The sequence below is a fragment of the Ilyonectria robusta genome (genome assembly GCF_021365365.1).
Source record: "Ilyonectria robusta strain PMI_751 chromosome Unknown BGZ61scaffold_10, whole genome shotgun sequence".
Classification (NCBI taxonomy): domain Eukaryota; kingdom Fungi; phylum Ascomycota; class Sordariomycetes; order Hypocreales; family Nectriaceae; genus Ilyonectria; species Ilyonectria robusta.
The window spans coordinates 1,380,078-1,398,137 of NW_025764444.1; the positions used below are offsets into that span (position 1 = coordinate 1,380,078).

General features: G+C 53.4%; 4 protein-coding genes across 4 annotated transcripts; 2 read left to right on the top strand and 2 right to left on the bottom strand.

The window, feature by feature from the left end:
• Nucleotides 1–131: 131 nt before the first annotated feature.
• Nucleotides 132–9,494, top strand: BGZ61DRAFT_420938 (RAVE protein 1 C terminal-domain-containing protein). Its single transcript, XM_046243498.1, has 12 exons — nt 132–645; nt 695–3,660; nt 3,772–4,013; nt 4,137–4,180; nt 4,779–4,888; nt 4,945–5,133; nt 5,200–7,482; nt 7,536–7,979; nt 8,033–8,279; nt 8,332–8,582; nt 8,636–8,864; nt 8,919–9,494. Exons 1-12 carry the CDS (start codon nt 489–491, stop codon nt 9,137–9,139), a joined length of 7,383 nt encoding a protein of 2,460 aa, XP_046104481.1. The 5' UTR covers nt 132–488; the 3' UTR covers nt 9,140–9,494.
• Nucleotides 9,495–9,749: 255 nt separating this feature from the next.
• On the top strand, nt 9,750–12,062 carry BGZ61DRAFT_352856 (OPT oligopeptide transporter protein-domain-containing protein; the record flags this gene model as incomplete). The annotated part of the gene is made up of 6 exons (XM_046240458.1): nt 9,750–9,938; nt 10,002–10,123; nt 10,190–11,297; nt 11,424–11,575; nt 11,643–11,857; nt 11,911–12,062. 6 exons carry the CDS (start codon nt 9,750–9,752, stop codon nt 12,060–12,062), a joined length of 1,938 nt encoding a protein of 645 aa, XP_046104482.1.
• Nucleotides 12,063–12,236: 174 nt separating this feature from the next.
• BGZ61DRAFT_352763 (S-adenosyl-L-methionine-dependent methyltransferase) lies at nt 12,237–13,929 on the bottom strand (the record flags this gene model as incomplete). The annotated part of the gene is made up of 3 exons (XM_046240451.1): nt 12,237–13,114; nt 13,176–13,292; nt 13,341–13,929. The coding sequence occupies 3 exons, from the start codon at nt 13,927–13,929 to the stop codon at nt 12,237–12,239; spliced, it is 1,584 nt and encodes a 527-aa protein (XP_046104483.1).
• A 266-nt stretch (nt 13,930–14,195) lies between these two features.
• BGZ61DRAFT_37262 (p115 like vesicle tethering protein) lies at nt 14,196–17,703 on the bottom strand. Its single transcript, XM_046242190.1, has 5 exons — nt 16,490–17,703; nt 15,201–16,435; nt 14,927–15,146; nt 14,402–14,871; nt 14,196–14,348 (listed from the first exon to the last, which is right to left on the bottom strand). The coding sequence occupies exons 1-4, from the start codon at nt 17,468–17,470 to the stop codon at nt 14,515–14,517; spliced, it is 2,793 nt and encodes a 930-aa protein (XP_046104484.1). The 5' UTR covers nt 17,471–17,703; the 3' UTR covers nt 14,196–14,348; nt 14,402–14,514.
• Nucleotides 17,704–18,060: the final 357 nt, after the last annotated feature.

Sequence of the window (18,060 nt, forward strand, 5' to 3'; positions counted from 1 at the left end):
GATAACACCAAGGCCAAGATGCTTTCTGGAGTGGGAATGGCCGTGCGTCGCACACGGCCAGGACAAATGTACTTTGTACTTCCTACCTCGCGGCCCCACTCGGCTTGCCCTCGTTGAAACTGAACCAGCCACCCACTTTACGCGCGAAGCACCCCCGGCAACCTGGACGCGATCCGCGAAGCTTGGTGTTTTCCTTGGGCTGCTGCTGGATTTGCGCTTTGTTCCGCTTTGTTCCCACATCCCCTTTGGCTATACACTTGTTCGTCGCTGTGCTGCGCGCGCATCTCACCCACTCTTGCGGCTTCCTTTTCCTCTACGCGGCCACCCGAACCGTTTGATTCCACACTCTCTGCGCGCGTGCATCTCGTCTCTATAGCTGTCGCAAACGCCTCGCCCAGCTCCCGAGACGGCTCCAGCGACTGCGCGCCTCCCTCTCTCGACTATGGATCAATGACGGAACTGGGCAACCTGCCAACAGTACGCCGCTGATGTCCCTCGACCGATTGCCTTCAGATGCGGACCATCTCGTGGCACATATGCAACCGCAGATCCATCGACCTCCCTCGCCATCCGACGACGACGATGACCACTCTAGCAATGCCAGCCGAGCGCCCTCAAGCCAAGACCCCTACTACTCCAACGATGGTCCGTCTCCTGGTCTCAATCCGCCTGTGATGTGTACTAATGATTGTAGACATCGCTACGCTGCATGCAGTTGCCGCCGCCGCCCAGAAATTGCTCGATTCCTCTCCAGAACCAAAACCCTTGCCTGTCGCTGCTCTCTTCAAGGCATACGATGTTGTACTTCCTAGCTATGGCATCGACCCCGACACCGATCACCACCTCTCCGCACTCCTCTTCAGAATAAGCGGCGAGAAAGGCGATGGCAGTCTGGTCGACAAGTTCCAGGCGATCCTCAGTCGGATGGGGATTGTGCTCGAATTCGGTGACCACACCTCTGGGTCATCCCGGGCTTCTCCGCACACATCCCCGGCATTCTCTTCTTCCAGCCCGCAAGCATATGCCCGTCGGCGACGAGAGGCCGACGACCAAATGACTGACGAGATCGACTTCCCCAACCCGCCTATTGTCCCAGCTACAACCTCACCTCGGGAAGCAGATACATCTTCCCACCCAATATCAGCCGAGAATGAAGTCGCTCGACAGGCTGCTTTGTCTGCTGTTATGGCGCGTTGGCGTGGGTTGGCTTTGAGACGAAGAGAACGACAGGCCCAGGAAGAGGCATCCAGCAAGATCACCACCGAGAAGGCGCCCCAAGTCAGCGATGTAGGAAAGCCTCTTAGTCAGGATCATCTGGATCAAGAGGATCGCGACATGCCGACTTCTGGTACCCGGGAGGAAGAACCAGAACCAGAACCAGAACCCCAAACTTCGATCAAGCCAGCAATCCTTGGTCAAAGCTCGCATCACGATTCCTTGCGTTCCTTGCTGGACCCTGCCCGCCTGCCTGGTATCAGCCTTGAAGGCCTACCTATTGATCAGGCCCAAGGAGCTGAGGGTGCCGAATGGCCATTACAGTCCGAGGAGGGAGTACCTCAGGTTGAGCAGGCACACTTAGTCGAGCACCCCGAAAATAGAGTGATACAAGGAATCTTTCCACCCGTTATTTCCCATGGACAGGAAGACGTTCCTCCAAGAATCGCGCTGGAGGCAGACGCGACGGGAGAAAATGAGGAACAAGATCTGACGCAACGTCCTTTCACACCCACTGAGCAACCGAACGTTAGCCCTCCTCATCATACTCCTACTCAAACCCGGAAAGAAGCCAACACAGCCGAGCTAGAAGCGAGGCATCAGAAACTCATGAGACAGGCGAGTCGCGCTCGTGAGCTCTATCTTGCAAGCAAAGTTTTTAACCACTGGGCTGATCGTACTGCCCGCCGACTTGAACGAGATGCCGTCGCAAGACGACATATGATCCGATTTCGTTGCTTTCGGACATGGAGCCAAGCTCCAGCTTTCCGGGAACCTACAGCCAACCACATGAGAAGCGCCTACACCGTCAAAAAGTGGCAACGCATTGCAATGCAAAACGAAAACCTCGAACGCATCGCTAAGGAGGCTGCTGAAGCATATCGCCTGAAGACAATGCAACGAGTGCTGAACCAGTGGTCATATCATCGCCTTCAGCGCGTTGGTCGCGATATCACAGCCTTGCGGAGTAAGACCAAGGCGGTTTCAACCTGGATGTCCTTGGTCTCTGCTACTTTGGTCCTCTCGGAAGCTACTACAACCCAGTCGAGACATCGATATGAGCTCAGTGCTCTAACCAAGTGGCAGGGTCACACTGACCAGGAATTGAAGCGAGCGGCTGCTTCTAGACGCATTGGTATTGTTCAGCAATCTTTCACGTATCTACAGGAGTGGTGGGACCAAACGGAAATTCGACGGCGTGCTGCAGCCTATCGTCAGTATCTTTTGATAAAAAGGGCGTGCTTTGCTTTTGATCAGTGGAACCTGCAGGCAAGAGCTCAGGCATTCATTTGGCGGCGTGAGTATGTCTCTGTCACTCGTGTATTTGAGACATGGTGCTCAAGCCTTGTTCAAACGGAAGAACTCCAGCGCAAAGCCATCAGCTACTATCGAAACCGAACACAGTCCAAGGTTCTACGATGCATGCGCCATCTACACGAGGAATCATCACAATTGTCGCACTTGGAGAGCCGAGCACGTCTTTACATCAGGGGAACTCGCTTGCTGAGTGTTTTTAATAAGGCAATACAGCAACGTCGGGATCAGGACAAGGAGCATGTCAAGCGATATCTCATGGCAAGATACACCGAAATGTCATCCACGAGAAAGAAGCGAAATTTCTTTGCTGCTCTTGATAAATGGAGGGCGTTCACACTTCAGGACCAGGGGCACACTCGAATTGCTTCCGAGCTCAAAGCAAGAAACCAGTCCCAGCGGCAGATGGCTTCATTGCAACTGTGGAACGAACGGGCGGAGGTGGAGGGGAAACATCTACGCGAAGCCCAGCTTCATCACGTTCAAGGCTGGTTGGAGGTCTGGAGGGACCATGCTGGAGATCTTGAGCAGCGAGATATGGAAGCCTGGCAGCTGTGGGCAGTCGAAAGGCAGCGTAATTGTTTGAAGGAATGGTCGATCTCATCACTACAACAAAGCGGACAAGCGCATACGGCCTCGGAGGTTCACAAAAAGCACAACCGAGAGAGACGGAACCGGTATTTGCAACTATGGAGACAAATTGGTGACCGGCCTCGATCACACATCACCGGAGTTGACTCTCAACGTGTTTCAACGACACACCCCCCCGGAAGCTATAGGGGTAGCTGGATAGCGCTCTCTGGAAGGCGCTCTGTTATTAGACGCAACGACAAAGGCCAAGACTTCTCTACAAGCCTAGTCGAGACACCGACTCGGTGGACTGGACAGCCCATTATAATGTCGGGCATCTTGCCTGAGACTTTGATGGCTCCTGTTAGGGAAGCAGATGAGGATGACGGTGCATCTTCCACAACTGGCGATGATCTAGGAATGATGACGTCCCCTTCGAAACGACCTCAGGATCGGAGAGCTGATCGGTTCTCGTCTTTGTCTTCGACAACTCCAAGAGCTCCGGTGCCATTGCATCTCGAGCATGACTTTCAGGAACAAAGCAGCGAGCCCGAGTCAATCGTGAGGAGCAAGATGGGCCGACCCCGCCAGCGCATGCCAACTGGGATACCGCAGCGAATGGCCCCGAGCCTTTCACTACAACCCGAGGTAACCGTGCCTGATATCCTTGAGCCTTCTACCTCTTTCTTGCGTCCTTCCGCGTCAATAAAGCCTGTCGGGTATCGTCCGATGAATGAGAGATTGTTGGGGTCTCAACCATCCTCTCAGTCACTTTCTCGGGGCGTTGCGAGTAAGTCCGTTGGGGGAAGGCCATCAGGGTTGCGCCACGGTGTCAGTCAATCGTCCCGACTCACACCTCCGACTAGTTCTGTACGATTCCAGTCGCCTAAGTCATTTTCTGTCACAACGCAACTGTCAACAATTGCCCCGACAACGGAAATGCCTCGAAACGGCCAACGACTTAATCATAATGCTATGAATGGATAAATTATGTAAATGGGACTTTTAGCCTCTGCACATGAAAATGGTGGAATGAGGAGGGGATTTGGTTTAAGCAATCGAGCTACGCTGGCTGGGAAGAGTTGGATGCACTTTCTGATGTTGGATGACGGGCTCACAGGGATACCCTTACTATTGATATATACTACATGGCAAGGAGCTGGTGGCGTTTTTTCTTTCTTTCTTTTTCGGTAGGAGATATGAAGCAATTCACCCTTTCCCGGGAGAGGCAAAGACATTTGAGAACATGTCATATTTTCCTTGACATTGTGACGGATTTTTGGGAATCCTCGTTTAATGAGGAGCTTGAGGATCTTGTGATCAATGCTACTCCTGGTAGTTTGACGAATGCAAGCCTTGTATAATTCTTGTTGCCACAGTATCTGCTCGTCACGGGGAGAGTGTCTGTACCACCTTAATATCGGTGATATACAAAGCAAAAGCGATCCTTGTGAGTCTATATTTAGTGGGGCGTGTAGAGCGCACGTCACGTCACGTCGTCACGCTACGGGTGAAGGCCTGCGGCTACGTAGTAGCTACCTGTAGTCCCGTTTACTGCATGATTTCCAGGCGCTCCGATGACCTCAACCACAGCAAACAAGCGCAGCTCTTACGAATCCAATCCAAACCGCCTCACCCGCCATATCGGGCTGCCCGACTCCTTATTCCACCTCCTGGAGATGCGCGATCCGTGATTTTTTTTGGTAGCATGAAAGCCGTCCTGCCTGGTAAGCCGCAGTCGAGGCTCCAAGGTCTGGCCTCGGGCTACTGGGACGCCAGACACATCAACGTAGGTGCCACGACGACTCCTACGCCGACTCTAGCTAAATGCGTATCCCCTCACAGGCATACATCACCGGTAGCGCTTTCGCAATCCTCGATGGATCCTACGGGGTCCTCCAGACAATCTACGATGACGACCCGCAGCCCCTGGAAGCCATCGCCTTCGACGAAGCCTCGGGCAAGATAGCTACCTGCACTGCGACACAAGTCCGAGTCTACCGGCCGTTTGGATCTCGCGAAGATGCGCTGAAGGTTCGTCCATCTCCCCAATGCTGATGTGACTTATAAAGGGGATGGGAGTGCTCACAGCTTTGGTAGTGGGCGCTGGAATCGACCTTCGACATCCCCCACCCGAACCCTGAATCGACATGCGCCTTATCCTGGGGCGGCTCGGAGGAGCTTCTCGTCGCCACCAGCTCCCTCTCCCTGTACGGAACGAAAGCCGAACCGAAATGTATATGGCAGAAGAAGCTCCCGAGCCCTGTCAAGTATGCCTCGCTCTCCTACGATTCCGCATATATTGCCTCCGCTGGTCAACACGATCGCCTCGTCAAGGTCTGGCGCCGGTTGACATATGGCTCCGATGAAGTCCGATTCGACTTGACATACCTCCGTCACCCGGCCGTCGTGACCTCGGCCAGGTGGCGCAAGCCATTCCACATCGAACAGACCGCTGACAATGTTCTGTATACTATTTGCCTCGACAAGTGTGTTCGCGTTTGGATACCGACGGAGAGCCCTGACGGGAAGCATTGGCAGCTTTGGGGCCAGGTTGATATTTGTGCGCCGTCTCGGGACTACCCTAACCCGCAAGATATGCGCTGGGCCTTCATTATTGATGGTCGAGACTTCACGGCATCTGTGGAGAAGGCAGTGGAAGACCGCATGTCTGATGATCCCAGTACTGACGAAGTCGCACTTGATCATCTGGTCGCCATTGCAAACAAAAACCCGGAGATATGTATTGCCCTTGATGGCCGAGGAATGATGTCTGCCTGGGCCCTTGAGAATGTCTCCAGCAGCTCTGCTGGCACGCCAACCATCTTCAATGTCGCACAGGTCAAATCCCCCCATTTCGAGCTCCTCGGCCAGTTTCTGGCATCCCAAAAGACCCCTCACACCGAAGTACAGACTTACTGTGACAGGAAGAGTGGTAAGGTTCACATCTTGTTGCATTCCTTCGATGGAAGAATAGGGGTCTTCACAGGGAGCGTTGCAGATCTTTTTGATCCGACAACGAATGACAGGCGTCTTGCCCTACATGCCGTTTGGTCCGGTCACTCAAGCTCCATTACAAAAATCGTGCGAAATTTCAGTGGACGAGCTGTCGTTTCACGGACCCGAGATGGCGAGAGCATCGTATGGAAGCACGTCTTGAATCCACGAAAGAATCCCGGCCTCGGCTTGTCTCGTGCCAGTGTCATCCCAGAGAAGCGCCATATTCATCGCATATGCGTTCTGCGGAAGGGCAGATTCGTTGTCTTCCTCTGCCAAGATACCATCTCGCTTTGGGACTGTCGGTCAGCTCAGGCTCGCTCCATTGCCGAATGCGACTACCAAGCATTGGGGAAGCCTCTGTGCCTCATTCTTCTACCACGGCGACAAGTCAAAGAATATACTGTCGCACACATTGCCACTGTGACGTCAGAGCGACAGGGAATTGTGTGGGAAATCAAGCTACCCCGATACTTCGATGACCCAAACACAACTACGGGGGCTAATATAAAGGAGTTCTGTCGGTTTGAGCTGGAAGATGCCGAAGGTTTGGCCTATGTTCTTCCAGTAGATCCTGCAGGCTCATCCCCGGTTGTCTCTGGGTTTCTGGACATATTCGCTCGTGACGTTGCCATCTCGTATAGTCAGACCGGCCGGGTTGACTTTTGGACCGCACGAGTCGATCCCGAACAGAACAAGGTTGGGTGGCTGTCTACATGTTCCACAGAAACTGGGCTGTCTGAACCTGCCCTGGTCAGCGGGAGCACCCTGAAGAAGGCCGCCTTGGTGAACTCGACAAGGTCACAGCTCACAATATGGGACGGAGGCAGCTCCAGACTTGAGTACGAAAACGACTTCAAGACACACAATATGATCCGAGACCTCGATTGGACATCAACGCCTGACTCGCAATCCATTTTGGCCGTTGGCTTCCAATATCGAGTGATTCTCCTGTCACAGATGCGGTTTGATTATCTCAACAAGGGTCCGGCCTGGGCCCAGATACGGGAGATTAGTATCCGTGAACTTACTCCGCATCCTATTGGCGACTCAACTTGGTTAGGTGATGGCCATTTGGTCATTGGAGCAGGCAACCAGATGTTTGTACAGGACAGACAGGTTGGTGTTGCCGAGTCTCATCGGGCAGACCTTCGTCTACCGCCTCGCAAGGATGGAGCATGGGACATATTCGAGGCAGTTCAACGATTCAACGGTCCTCTGCCGGTATTCCACCCACAATTTCTCAGTCAATGCATACTGTCGGGGAAGACTATCTTAGTGAGACGGACTCTCGTGGCTCTTCATAAGATATTGAAGTACCACATTCAAGGCGAGACTATTGACAACTACTTGGGAATGGATGAGGGGGAGTTTTATGACCCGATGGTAAGTGAATTGAAGCCTCGCATCCATTTACAGACGCTCACATTGCCCAATAGCAATCCCATACTCGGGCCATCGAGAAGGCCTCGGGTTCGTACCTAAGCGGTTCCGAAGATGATGGTGAAGACGATGATATTTTTACCGAACAAACCGCGGTTGCCATCAACGACAAGCTGACCAAGCTGGGAATTCCCCAATTGTCCGGCCACGAACAGATCCAGCTGGCGGACATCATCGAATGTGTATCTCTAGTGGAGCGACATCGTCGGTCCATGGATGAGAATGGCGCTCGTTTCATGCTCTTCTTCCGCCAGCATGCACTTCGCAAGGGGAGAACCAACGAAATGCATCTGTCATGGCGTGAGATCAATTGGGCATATCACTCGAACAGCCAAGACATTTTGGTGGACTTTGTGTCTCGACAGAACCACGGGACCATGCTGTGGGAACACGCTCGTGAAAGCGGCCTTTTTATGTGGCTCTCTGATGCGGCTGCCCTGGTAAGTATATCTTCTACGCGATATGATAATCACTATGACCTGACGTCCTGCAGAAAACTCAGTTTGAACTGATTGCTCGGAATGAGTATACCAAGAGCGATGTGAAGAACCCCGTGAACTGTAGCCTGTACTACCTTGCACTCCGCAAAAAGACAGTGCTTCAAGGTCTTTGGCGAATGGCAAACTGGAACAAGGAACAAGGAGCGACCCAACGCCTATTGTCGAACAACTTTGACGATCCAAAGTGGAAGACAACGGCTCTTAAGAATGCGTATGCATTGCTTAGCAAGCGGCGATTTGGTACGTCACAACCTGAACTAAGTATTCCCGGGGAGATGCTTACGTTGAACAGAATATGCTGCTGCATTCTTCCTCCTAGCCGACCACCTCCACGACGCCGTGGAGGTTTGTCTGAAGCAACTCAAGGACATGCAACTCGCCATAGCTATAGCACGGGTTTATGAAGGAGACAATGGTCCAGTCTTGCGGAGATTGCTTCAGGATGAGGTGCTCCCACTGGCCGCCCAGGAAGGCAACCGCTGGCTTGCGTCCTGGGCATTCTGGTTGTTAGGCCGCAAAGATATGGCGGTTCGGGCGCTGATTGTATGGCACCATCGGGGAACTCGCGATGACTTGATAACTAATTTTTCTCGCAGATGCCTGTCTACACTCTGCTGGAGACCCCCTGCTCACCTGATATCAAATCACGGCTGTTCCTCACAGATGATCCGGCTCTAGTTGTTCTTTACTCACACCTGCGACATCAGACGCTGCAAACGTTGCGGGGCGCATCCAAAGTCACACCTAAGGTGGAGTGGGAGTTTGTCTTGCACAGCGCCAAACTCTACGACCGTATGGGTTGCGATCTGCTGGGCCTAGACCTGGGTATTTATTTAAACCCGATCTTCTACATTGCCAGACTGCTAATGTTATTTTCAGTGCGGAACTGGGAGTTCCAGCAACCAGGGCTGCCCGGCTTTGGTGGAGAGGTCAACCCGCTGAAGCTGCTTCGCCGTCGCACGTCGCTTGTGGTGGCTGATCTGCCAACGCCTTCTCTGCAGTTTGAGACACAGACCAGCGGCAAGAAGACATCCCAGGCGCCGCCAACAACATTCCAGGAGCCAGATGCAAGCTCGCTGCTGGATAGCTTTGGCTTCTAGGTTGGGGGCATGTGGAAGAGTTGCGTATAGTTGTTAGCAGAGTTGTGAAGAGTGTTCAGTTGTAGGGGCAACAACAAGGTACGAGGGAAATCCTACACCCTGGCTGCTGCTGGAGGATGGTGTACCTTGATTGGAACTTGTACGGAGTTCCGGATGATAAGCGTATATTTGTACCATTTTATATATTCCTACTGTACATATCCGTCGGCTTGGCTGCCTCAGGATGGACAATGCCGTCTTGGAGGTTCCGGTGTACTTGTCTCATGCGCTTGATTTGGCTGCGACAATGCGGCCCAAATGGTGATGAATTAATTTTATGTTATCGCGAGTTGTGCTGCTTTGTAGTCTTCTTCCGCATTAGTAATCACCGGAGTCGGAGGCGGCGGCCAGCGGGACAGGGGTGGGCTCCCTGCTTAGTACATCAACCCGCCTGCTCCCTGCGAGAACGACGGCCGAGGACGACATTGCCAGGAGCATTGCATCAGCAACAGCTTCGCGTCGGCATCGACACTTCGGCATCATGGTGACCAGGTCGATTCCTGGGCGCAGCTTCACCGTCAGGGCCGTCCTCGCCGGGCTGGCCGTCGGCACCGTCATCTGCTTCTCCAACATGTACTTTGGCCTGCAGACGGGCTGGGTGTCCATCATGTCCATGCCCGCCAGCCTCATGGGCTTCGGCATCTTCAAGCTGCTTTCTCCGCACCTCCGCTTCCCGTTCTCTCCTGTAGAGAACGTCCTCCTGCAGAGCGTTGCTTGCGGCATGGCCATCATGCCTCTTGGCTGCGGCTTCGTCGGCGTCGTCAGTGGATTCCCCGTCCCAACCCCTTCGACGGGACACGCGCAACGAGCTAACGAGCTGTAGATCCCGGCGTTGAACTACCTGCTGGCTGCTGACGAACAGGGTCCCATTACTCTGAGCACTTGGCAGCTTATTATTTGGTCTCTCGGGCTCTGCTACTTTGGCGTTGTCTTTGCCGTTCCTTTGTGAGCCTCGCCCCTGCCCCAATCCTGTATTCCAATCTTGCTCACCGCTGTCCTACGCTCTCACAGGCGGCATCAAGTCATCATTAGAGAACGCCTCAAGTTCCCCAGTGGTTTCAGTACTGCTGTTTTGATCTCAGTGTTGCACGGGCAGCAGTCCTCCAAGGAAGAGCTTGATGCCGCCGCAAAGGGTGGCTTCGCAAGCCTCGTGCCTCACGACGCATCCCTCCACACAGCAAATCCTGGCCCAGCTGTGACTGACGAAGAGCAGCCGGGAACTCTCGAGGAGACTCCTGACAGCACAGACTGGGCCTCGAACATGCGCCTCCTGCTGATATGCTTTGTCGGCTCCGGCCTCTCCACGCTTCTGACCTACTTCTTCCCTATCCTACGCAACCTGCCTGTTTTCGGCTCTGTTGCAGCCCACACCTGGCTCTGGACCTTAAACCCCAGTCTCGCATATGTCGGCCAGGGAATCATCATGGGCACCGAAACTACGCTCCATATGACCATTGGCGCCGTCGTTGGCTGGGGCATCCTGAGCCCCCTCGCGAAGTATCGAGGCTGGGCTCCAGGTGACGTTGATGATTGGGAAAATGGCAGCAAAGGCTGGATCATCTGGATCTCACTGGCAATCATGTTGGTGGACGCCGTAGTTAGCCTCGCATACGTCGCCTTGAGACCCTTCTTATCCAAGGATCTGTTTGGCATTATGGCCTCGCTGCGACACCAAGTTCAGGAGCATGGCATCATAGGGCTGTGGAAGCGGCGCTCCCATGACTACTCTCTACTCCGCAACGACGATACCGAGCCAACCTCCTTGGATGAAACGAGAACAGAGGAGTCTCCAACTGACCCAGACCCAGTGGAAGAGGACGAGGATGCCCCGCCGGAGCAACGCATCAGCGGTAGTTTCGTGTCTATCGGCCTCCTAGCATCTATCGCAATCTGTGTTCTAACGATTCATTTTGTTTTTGGCAACCTTGTCCCCCTCTACGCCACCATCATTGCTGTTCTCATGGCCTTGGTTTTGAGCATCATGGGTGTCAGGGCGCTGGGTGAGACGGACTTAAACCCAGTCTCAGGAATTAGCAAGCTCGCCCAATTGTTCTTCGCCTTTATTATTCCTCAAACTCACAAGTCCAGTGTTCTCATCAATCTCATTGCTGGCGCCGTGGTAGGTCTTGCCCTTGCTCCACGACCATGAACAGTCAACTGATAGTAATCCTTTTTTCTTAGTCCGAAGCTGTAAGCCAACTCAACCTGCTGTGTCTCATTCCGGAATTGAGTCGCTAACTGTTAGAGCAAGGGTGCACTACAAGCAGGTGATCTCATGCAGGATCTCAAGACAGGTCATTTACTAGGAGCAGCTCCAAAGGCTCAGTTCTGGGGCCAAGTCATTGGAGCCACTGCCGGTGCGGTTCTCAGCGCTCTTATCTACGGTGTCTATACTCGGTCAGTGCTTTCTCTGTCGACGTTGTCCTGCAGACGTTGAGACTTGCTGACATGAGTTGTATGACAGTGTCTACGAGATCCCTGGAGAGCTCTTCCAGGTCCCGACCGCCTATGTTTGGATCTTCACCGCCAGACTCGTCACAGGTGCTGGATTGCCTTATATGGCCAAAGAATGGGCTATCGGAACGGGTGTGCTCTTTGCGGCAACGACTATTGTCAGGACCGCCGCTATGGGGAAGAGGTGGCGGCCTCTCATCCCAGGAGGAATCGCTGTCGCCGTTGGTCAGTCAAGGTCTTGCTACTACATATCACAATCTTGCTAATATGTAAAAAAGGCATGTATAACGTCCCGTCGTTTACGTTGGCTCGAACAGCTGGCGGCTTGTTTGCATGGTATTGGGTCCACGTCCTGCGACGAGCGAACACTCCGCTCATTATTCTCGCCTCCGTACGTATAGGTACCCACCTCCAAGCTAGCAGATTCTAACTTTTGAATCAGGGCTTTATCCTCGGAGAAGGATTCCTAAGCATTGTGAACCTAATTCTGCAGGGCCTCAGCGTTCCTCATCTTTGAGGCCTGTGGCAACCCAGGGCCGAATCCTCTGCCTGAACCATGCTCTTGAACCTATTCTGACCTTCGCTTTCCAGTTGCCAAGTTCGCCTACTTCAATTGCCAGGATTCGGTCCTTGTGTGACCTTCGGGGTCCGTCCAGGAGGTCTTCAACGTCAATGCCCTGGCGTTGTCTTCGGGGGCCTCGAATGTGATTTCTCCAGAAAGGCTGGCCGGTGACGTTGTACCTGCCGGAGACTCCTCCTGTGGTGCAATAAGCAGTCCTTGCTTCCAGTGCGTCACGGTGCCGTATGGGCCAGTGGTGAAAGCCACGCCGCCTTGAGCTGTCTTGTCCCATGTGGTTGGCGTTGTCTCGGGAGCAGGGACGGGCTCACTCCGCGATGTTGCGAAGAAATTGTCGAACCAGATCAGGAAGCCATCAACACTGTCAACCTTACGAGTCAGCTTCGACGACCACTTAGCCGTAAATTGAAGGTCTGAGGTTTTAATCGTATGAAGATCCAGTACTTTGAATGGAAATGCTTCACCGCAGACGGAGCTCTCGGGCATGGCCTCGACCCTGGCCTCATTGTAAATTCCCTCTTGCATGGACTTCATGTCGAATCCATAGACGTCTCTCCAATAGGAGATGTGGTCAGAGACGTATTCCGAGTCTGCCACCGGAGCGATCCAGATAGTGGCGGAGCTGGGTGCCAGCAGTCCATCGGGTTTGAGATACTTGTCTCGGGCATAGAGGACGCTAGGAAGCATAGCCTCATAGAGCAGACAATAGCCCATCCACTCACTGACAATAATATCAACTTTATCCACCGGCAGCTGAACGTCTTCGATAGCGCCTCGGAGCAGCGTGATGACGTTGGACAAGCCATTGTTGAAGACATTCTCCCTGGCCTTTGTGATGATGTCTGACTTGTCAACGGCAATGACCTGCTTTGCGCCGGCCTTGGCACAGAACATGCTCAGGATACCTAATCAAAACGGTTAGTCAAAGGCCAAATAGTAGTTTTGCTATGATAGATTGTCTCTTACCAGTACCGCATCCAATGTCCAGAACAACCTTGTCCTTGAAGATGTGCTTGTTTCCGTAGATGAAATCACGGTACGCGTCCGTCCGTACCACATCCTTGAGCATGGTCTCATGAATCTCTGATGAAAATTAGCACTTGTGGACGTATTGTTACAGGGAGGGCATACCATGAGCGGCGTAGGACTCGAAGTAATACGCAGAGTCATCCTTCTTCTGAGCAGGAACTGCGTCGGCTTCATCACCCCACCGACGGTCAAGAGTCTGCTCGACAGCCAGACGATAGTTGGCGAACTGGCCGCGGACTTTCTCGAGCTCTTCCTCGAGTTCCCGGTTCCGCGCCGACAGACTATCGACGGAGGCGTCCTTGGTCTCCATATCAGCCCCGCTGCCTTGAATAGTCTCAAGAATCTCATCGAGAGAAAAGATGAGGGCATCATTCTCCAGCACTGGCCGGAGGTATCGCTCATCTTCAAAGTCGCCCAGGGAGATTTCTGCAGGCAGCGACAAGCCCTGCTTGACGTGATCGCGCACGTAGTTGACCAACTTGACGGCGCCGTGGAAATCGAGGCTCAGGCGCTTCAAGCAAGCGGCGAAGTCGAATGCGTGGTCCTTTTTGCAGTGGTCAAGCATGGCCACAACAGTGGGAAAAGTCTGCGCATCAAAGAAAGAGGTGATGGCCACAGTCTCTTCCTCCTCGGGCTCCATGTCGAGCCACTCGCCCTCATCAGAGCCTTCGGAGTCGTTGTGCAGTGACATGATTACTGGGTTTGACGATCACAAAATTGCAACAGGATAGTGTGGCCGAACTTGGAACAATACCGAGGCCAATACCAATATCAGTCAGAACCGTCGCAGTTAAGCTTGACTGCGTTTTGTGGGATCACAGCGACTGGAGGAGGCTATGCCCTCTTGGGGGAATTTCCGGGTCCCCCAACCAATACGATGCAATGTAATGGATGCAATGCAATCTGGCGAGGCACCCTCTCAATATTTCTGTAAGGGGTATTTTACAAAACCTCCACAGCCCCGACTTGTTAGGCGACATTTCCTTTGTCGTTGTCGTCTTCACCTTCGTCATCGTCTTCTTCGTCTTCTTCGTCGTCTTCGTCATCTTCTTCGTCTTCGTCATCATCCTCTCCATCCGACACAACTTCACCAAGCTCAGCCAGCCGAGCCTGTATTGTAATTAGTCATAGCAAATGCTGTATCCGCAAGCGGTGATGCGTACCTTGTATTTCGCCACCTTTTCCTCCAGGTCCCCGAACACCATGAGAAGGTCCTCAAGCTCCGATTGCGTGGCTTCCTTTGCCTTGGTCGACTCGGCCAATTTCGACTCCAACTTTAACCACCGTCAGTCGCATAATTCCGCCGATCACGATTCATCAAGGTACTCACTTCCTTAGTCTTGGATAGGTTGCCTTTAGTGGCTGTACTGGATTCACGGAGCTGCTTCTCCAAGCCCTGGCTCCGCGTCTCGGCTTTTTGGGCTTTGGATCTCTGCTCATCCAATTCAGTTGCAATGCGTTCTTGAACATCCTTCAGCTCAGCTGCGCTCTGCGTTTCAATAGCCCGAAGCTCGGCAACGTTTCGTTCGTGAAGGTCCTTCAGCTCAGCTGTCCTCCGCATCTCGAGGGCCCGCAGTTCGGCCGTGCTCCGTTCTCGTAGCTCTTGCAGCTCTTGAGTTTTGCTTTTGTGTGCCTGAATGGGAGTGCGCGTAAGCCAGTGTCATCCAAACATGCAAGGGATATAATACCTTCAACACATCGACTTCGAGTCGGCTGATAGTTGCCCGCAGGTCCGCCATCTCAGCATCTTTCCGTCGTTGCACTCTCTCGGCCTCGGCCTCGGCCCCTTTCCGGGCCTGAACCAACTGTTTTTGATGCTCACTGTCCTTGGCCGTCTGTTGTGTCTGAAGCTGTGCAATTTGCCTCCGGTGATCGTTCTCCTTAGAAGCTAGTTGAGCTTGTAGCTTACTGTGCATACAACCATTAGTCGTACTCAACACTCAAGGAGGGGGTGTGACAAACCGCAACTCTTCGCCATGGTGCTTCTGCAAGCCCTCGTTGACGGATTTGATCCTTGACATCTCAACTACACCTGATTCCCTGGTGCGCCGGTGATCCGCTCGCTCCTGGCCAAGCTGTCCCTCAATTGAAGCCATAGCCGATTGCGCGTCCTGTATCGCGCGATCCTTGTCCTCCAATTGGACGCGAAGGGAATCCACTAGCTCCCTGGAAATACCTTGCTGTACACCATTCGTGACTACAGGTATCTCCATGCCAGGGTCTCTGTCAATAGCACGTGCTGCGCGACTATAGTTGTCCTTGAAGAACTCCACAAAGACAGAGTCGAAGAAGACATCGGCGACTCTTCCAGGGGATGTAGTATCGAGTTTTTGGGGGGTGACCTCAAAGTCCCGCATGAACGGGTGACTGCGCAGTTTCGCTAACCGATCCAAGTAATGATCCCGATCAAGTCGCGATGTGAAGATGGAGTGCAATGTGGCCCTCGGGATCGGGGAGTCCTTAGTTGAGAATTCGTAAACAACACCCAGTAGCATCGCACACAAACCTTGTACGAGCTCACCACCGGTTGCAGCAGGTTGCGAGACAGCCTGTATCAAGCTTTGTACATTGCTACCTTCAGTAAGAAAATCGTTGACGGCGTCGAGATCCTCAAACAGCCAGCCAAGAAGCAGCATGAGATACCCAACCAAAATACGTGCGTCATCCCCCCGACGAAGGCCCGAGATGACATGCGCAGCAATGGTTTGAATACCGGTCACGACCTCCTCGCCGTTCGTCGCGTCGCCCTCGGTAAGGCTCATTGCCTTGGCCTTGGTCTCAGGACTGTCATACAGCAAATGAAAAGTTATGACAGCTGCGAACCAATACCGATAAGGATCGGTCACCGGTCCCTCTGCGGAAGATTGAAGTAAAACAGAAAGGACGTTGGCTGACTCGTCTCGGCCAGACTGGTGTCCCTCGATAGCCCGTCCAAGAAAATGCAACCTCACCTCAGCGTGGTGCGTAAAATAGGCCTGAAGACACCCACACGCAGCAAAGCGAACGTCGAACTCCTGCAGGTCTTGCATGCATAGGGTTAAGTCAAGTAATGCATCAATTACGTAGACTTGGGCTCGTCCGTTGGCCTTTCCCGCAACTCCATCACCCCCGTCCAAGGGCGAGGGAACCATGATCTGAGCGAAGCTTTCCTGAAGTGCAGCATTCTTTCGTATCACATCACCAGAGGTGACCAAAGCCTGTCCGGTTCGTCAATTTTACACTCTCCCAATTTGGTGGTTGGAAATTCGCACCTCGGCCTTTATTTGCACCTGCGCACCAGGACTAAAGGCTAGCTGGAGGACGTGGTAGGCCAGGCCATGTCGCCAGATTGCTGTCTGGTTCTGTGGCGTCCCCAAGGAGCCGGGTGTGATAAAGAGTCGGATGATGGCCAGGAACGCATAGACGTTGCGATTCTTCTGTGCTTGCGCCCACGATGCGATGTCTGGAGCTTCGCTTTGAGGTTGCAAAACTTGGCTCAACAGCTTTGCCAGGCGACTGATACAACCCGACTCTCGAAAGAGGGACTGGTTAGAGGTGTTGCCACGCAGGAGGTTAGCGAGAAGTATCAGGCAGTCCTCAACAGTCCTCCCACCGTCAGCGAGAGACCCATCGGCCTCAATGATAGCAAACAGTCTATCAAAGGCATTCTCGAAGGCAACGAGCTTCTGTATCTCGAGCGATGTCGGCGTTAGGTAGGTCAGGAGGGTAATAGCTTCGTTTCGGATAGCTTCGCGTTGGTCGTCGAGAACAGAAACCAGGCGGGATATTCCTAGGGGAGCAGTAAATACACATTCCTCAGTACGCTCGGTACGCGCGGATAGAATGGCAGCAAGCAACTGAAGCGAATAGAGGCGAGAGTAGAAGTCTGCAGTCTCAAGGAAATCGAGGAGCAGGGTAATATTCTCCTGCCGTTGGGTAAACTCGTCGGCTAACCACAAGGCAATCTCATCTGAAGCTTCAGGGCTATCTTCATTGGGGCTGAAGAGCATCAACAGCGTCTCGAGCACAACCTTGACGGTGTCCACGTCTTCTCCATCTTTACTCAGGCTTCCAATTAAGCTCCTCAGAGCACCTGACGCCACGGATGCTGGGAAGTCTTTGGCAAAGCTCCGGAGGCCTAATATTGCGGCCCGTCGGTCCTCGAGCAGAGTTGCAGAGCTGAGACGCCCACTTAGGACGGTGATGGTCTCACTAACTGACTGTTTCGCCGGTGCGGTGGCGATCGAAAACATGTTCGCGGCGTCTCAGTGCCATTGGTCTCGGGGAGGTGCTCGTAGGGGCTCAAACAGCCGTTTCCGGCATGCAGAGTCGGAGAACGCGCCGATGCGTCGTTTGTGAAGGGTCGGCGTCGCGGGTTCGTGCAAAGTACACGCAGGCTACCTATTTCACCAGCTATGGACAGCTTGTCAGGATATGGGCTTCAGGACGATGCGTCCACTCGATAACTGCATAGAAGCTCTCCTTTCTCGGCGCTTGCTTCTACCGAGGCCGGGATTTCCACACCAGCCCCAATGCCGCGCCACAGGAGAACCACGAGGTCCCTGCAAGCTTCGGCGCGGAAAAGCCAAGCTCGCCGCCAGCCATGTTCTTGAGAGAATCTTGCGACAGGCAACCATCTTGAGCTCACCTCTACATTCAACTTTCTCGAGGTTATTTTTGCACTGGCCTGCGCACATCTTCTTCTAGATTGCCACCAATTCCACAAGACCCATGCGACGCCTTCTGCTGTGGACACTACCTACCCTTCGTCCTCGCAGGCCATTCTGCCCGTTCAATCTCCCTCTGCGCTGACACCTTTGTTTGCGCAAGCACCCCAATACGC

Excerpts from the sequence above, each read along its gene's own strand:
- BGZ61DRAFT_420938 (XM_046243498.1), top strand. The coding sequence starts at position 489 with ATGTCCCTCGACCGATTGCCTTCAGATGCGGACCATCTCGTGGCACAT. Across the intron at positions 4,889-4,944 it reads GGGACGCCAGACACATCAAC|GCATACATCACCGGTAGCGC; the intron begins GTAGGTGCCACG and ends ATCCCCTCACAG. Across the intron at positions 5,134-5,199 it reads CTCGCGAAGATGCGCTGAAG|TGGGCGCTGGAATCGACCTT; the intron begins GTTCGTCCATCT and ends CAGCTTTGGTAG.
- BGZ61DRAFT_37262 (XM_046242190.1), bottom strand. The coding sequence starts at position 17,470 with ATGTTTTCGATCGCCACCGCACCGGCGAAACAGTCAGTTAGTGAGACC. Across the intron at positions 16,436-16,489 it reads AGGTGCAAATAAAGGCCGAG|GCTTTGGTCACCTCTGGTGA; the intron begins GTGCGAATTTCC and ends CGAACCGGACAG. Across the intron at positions 14,872-14,926 it reads TCGAAGTCGATGTGTTGAAG|GCACACAAAAGCAAAACTCA; the intron begins GTATTATATCCC and ends ACTCCCATTCAG.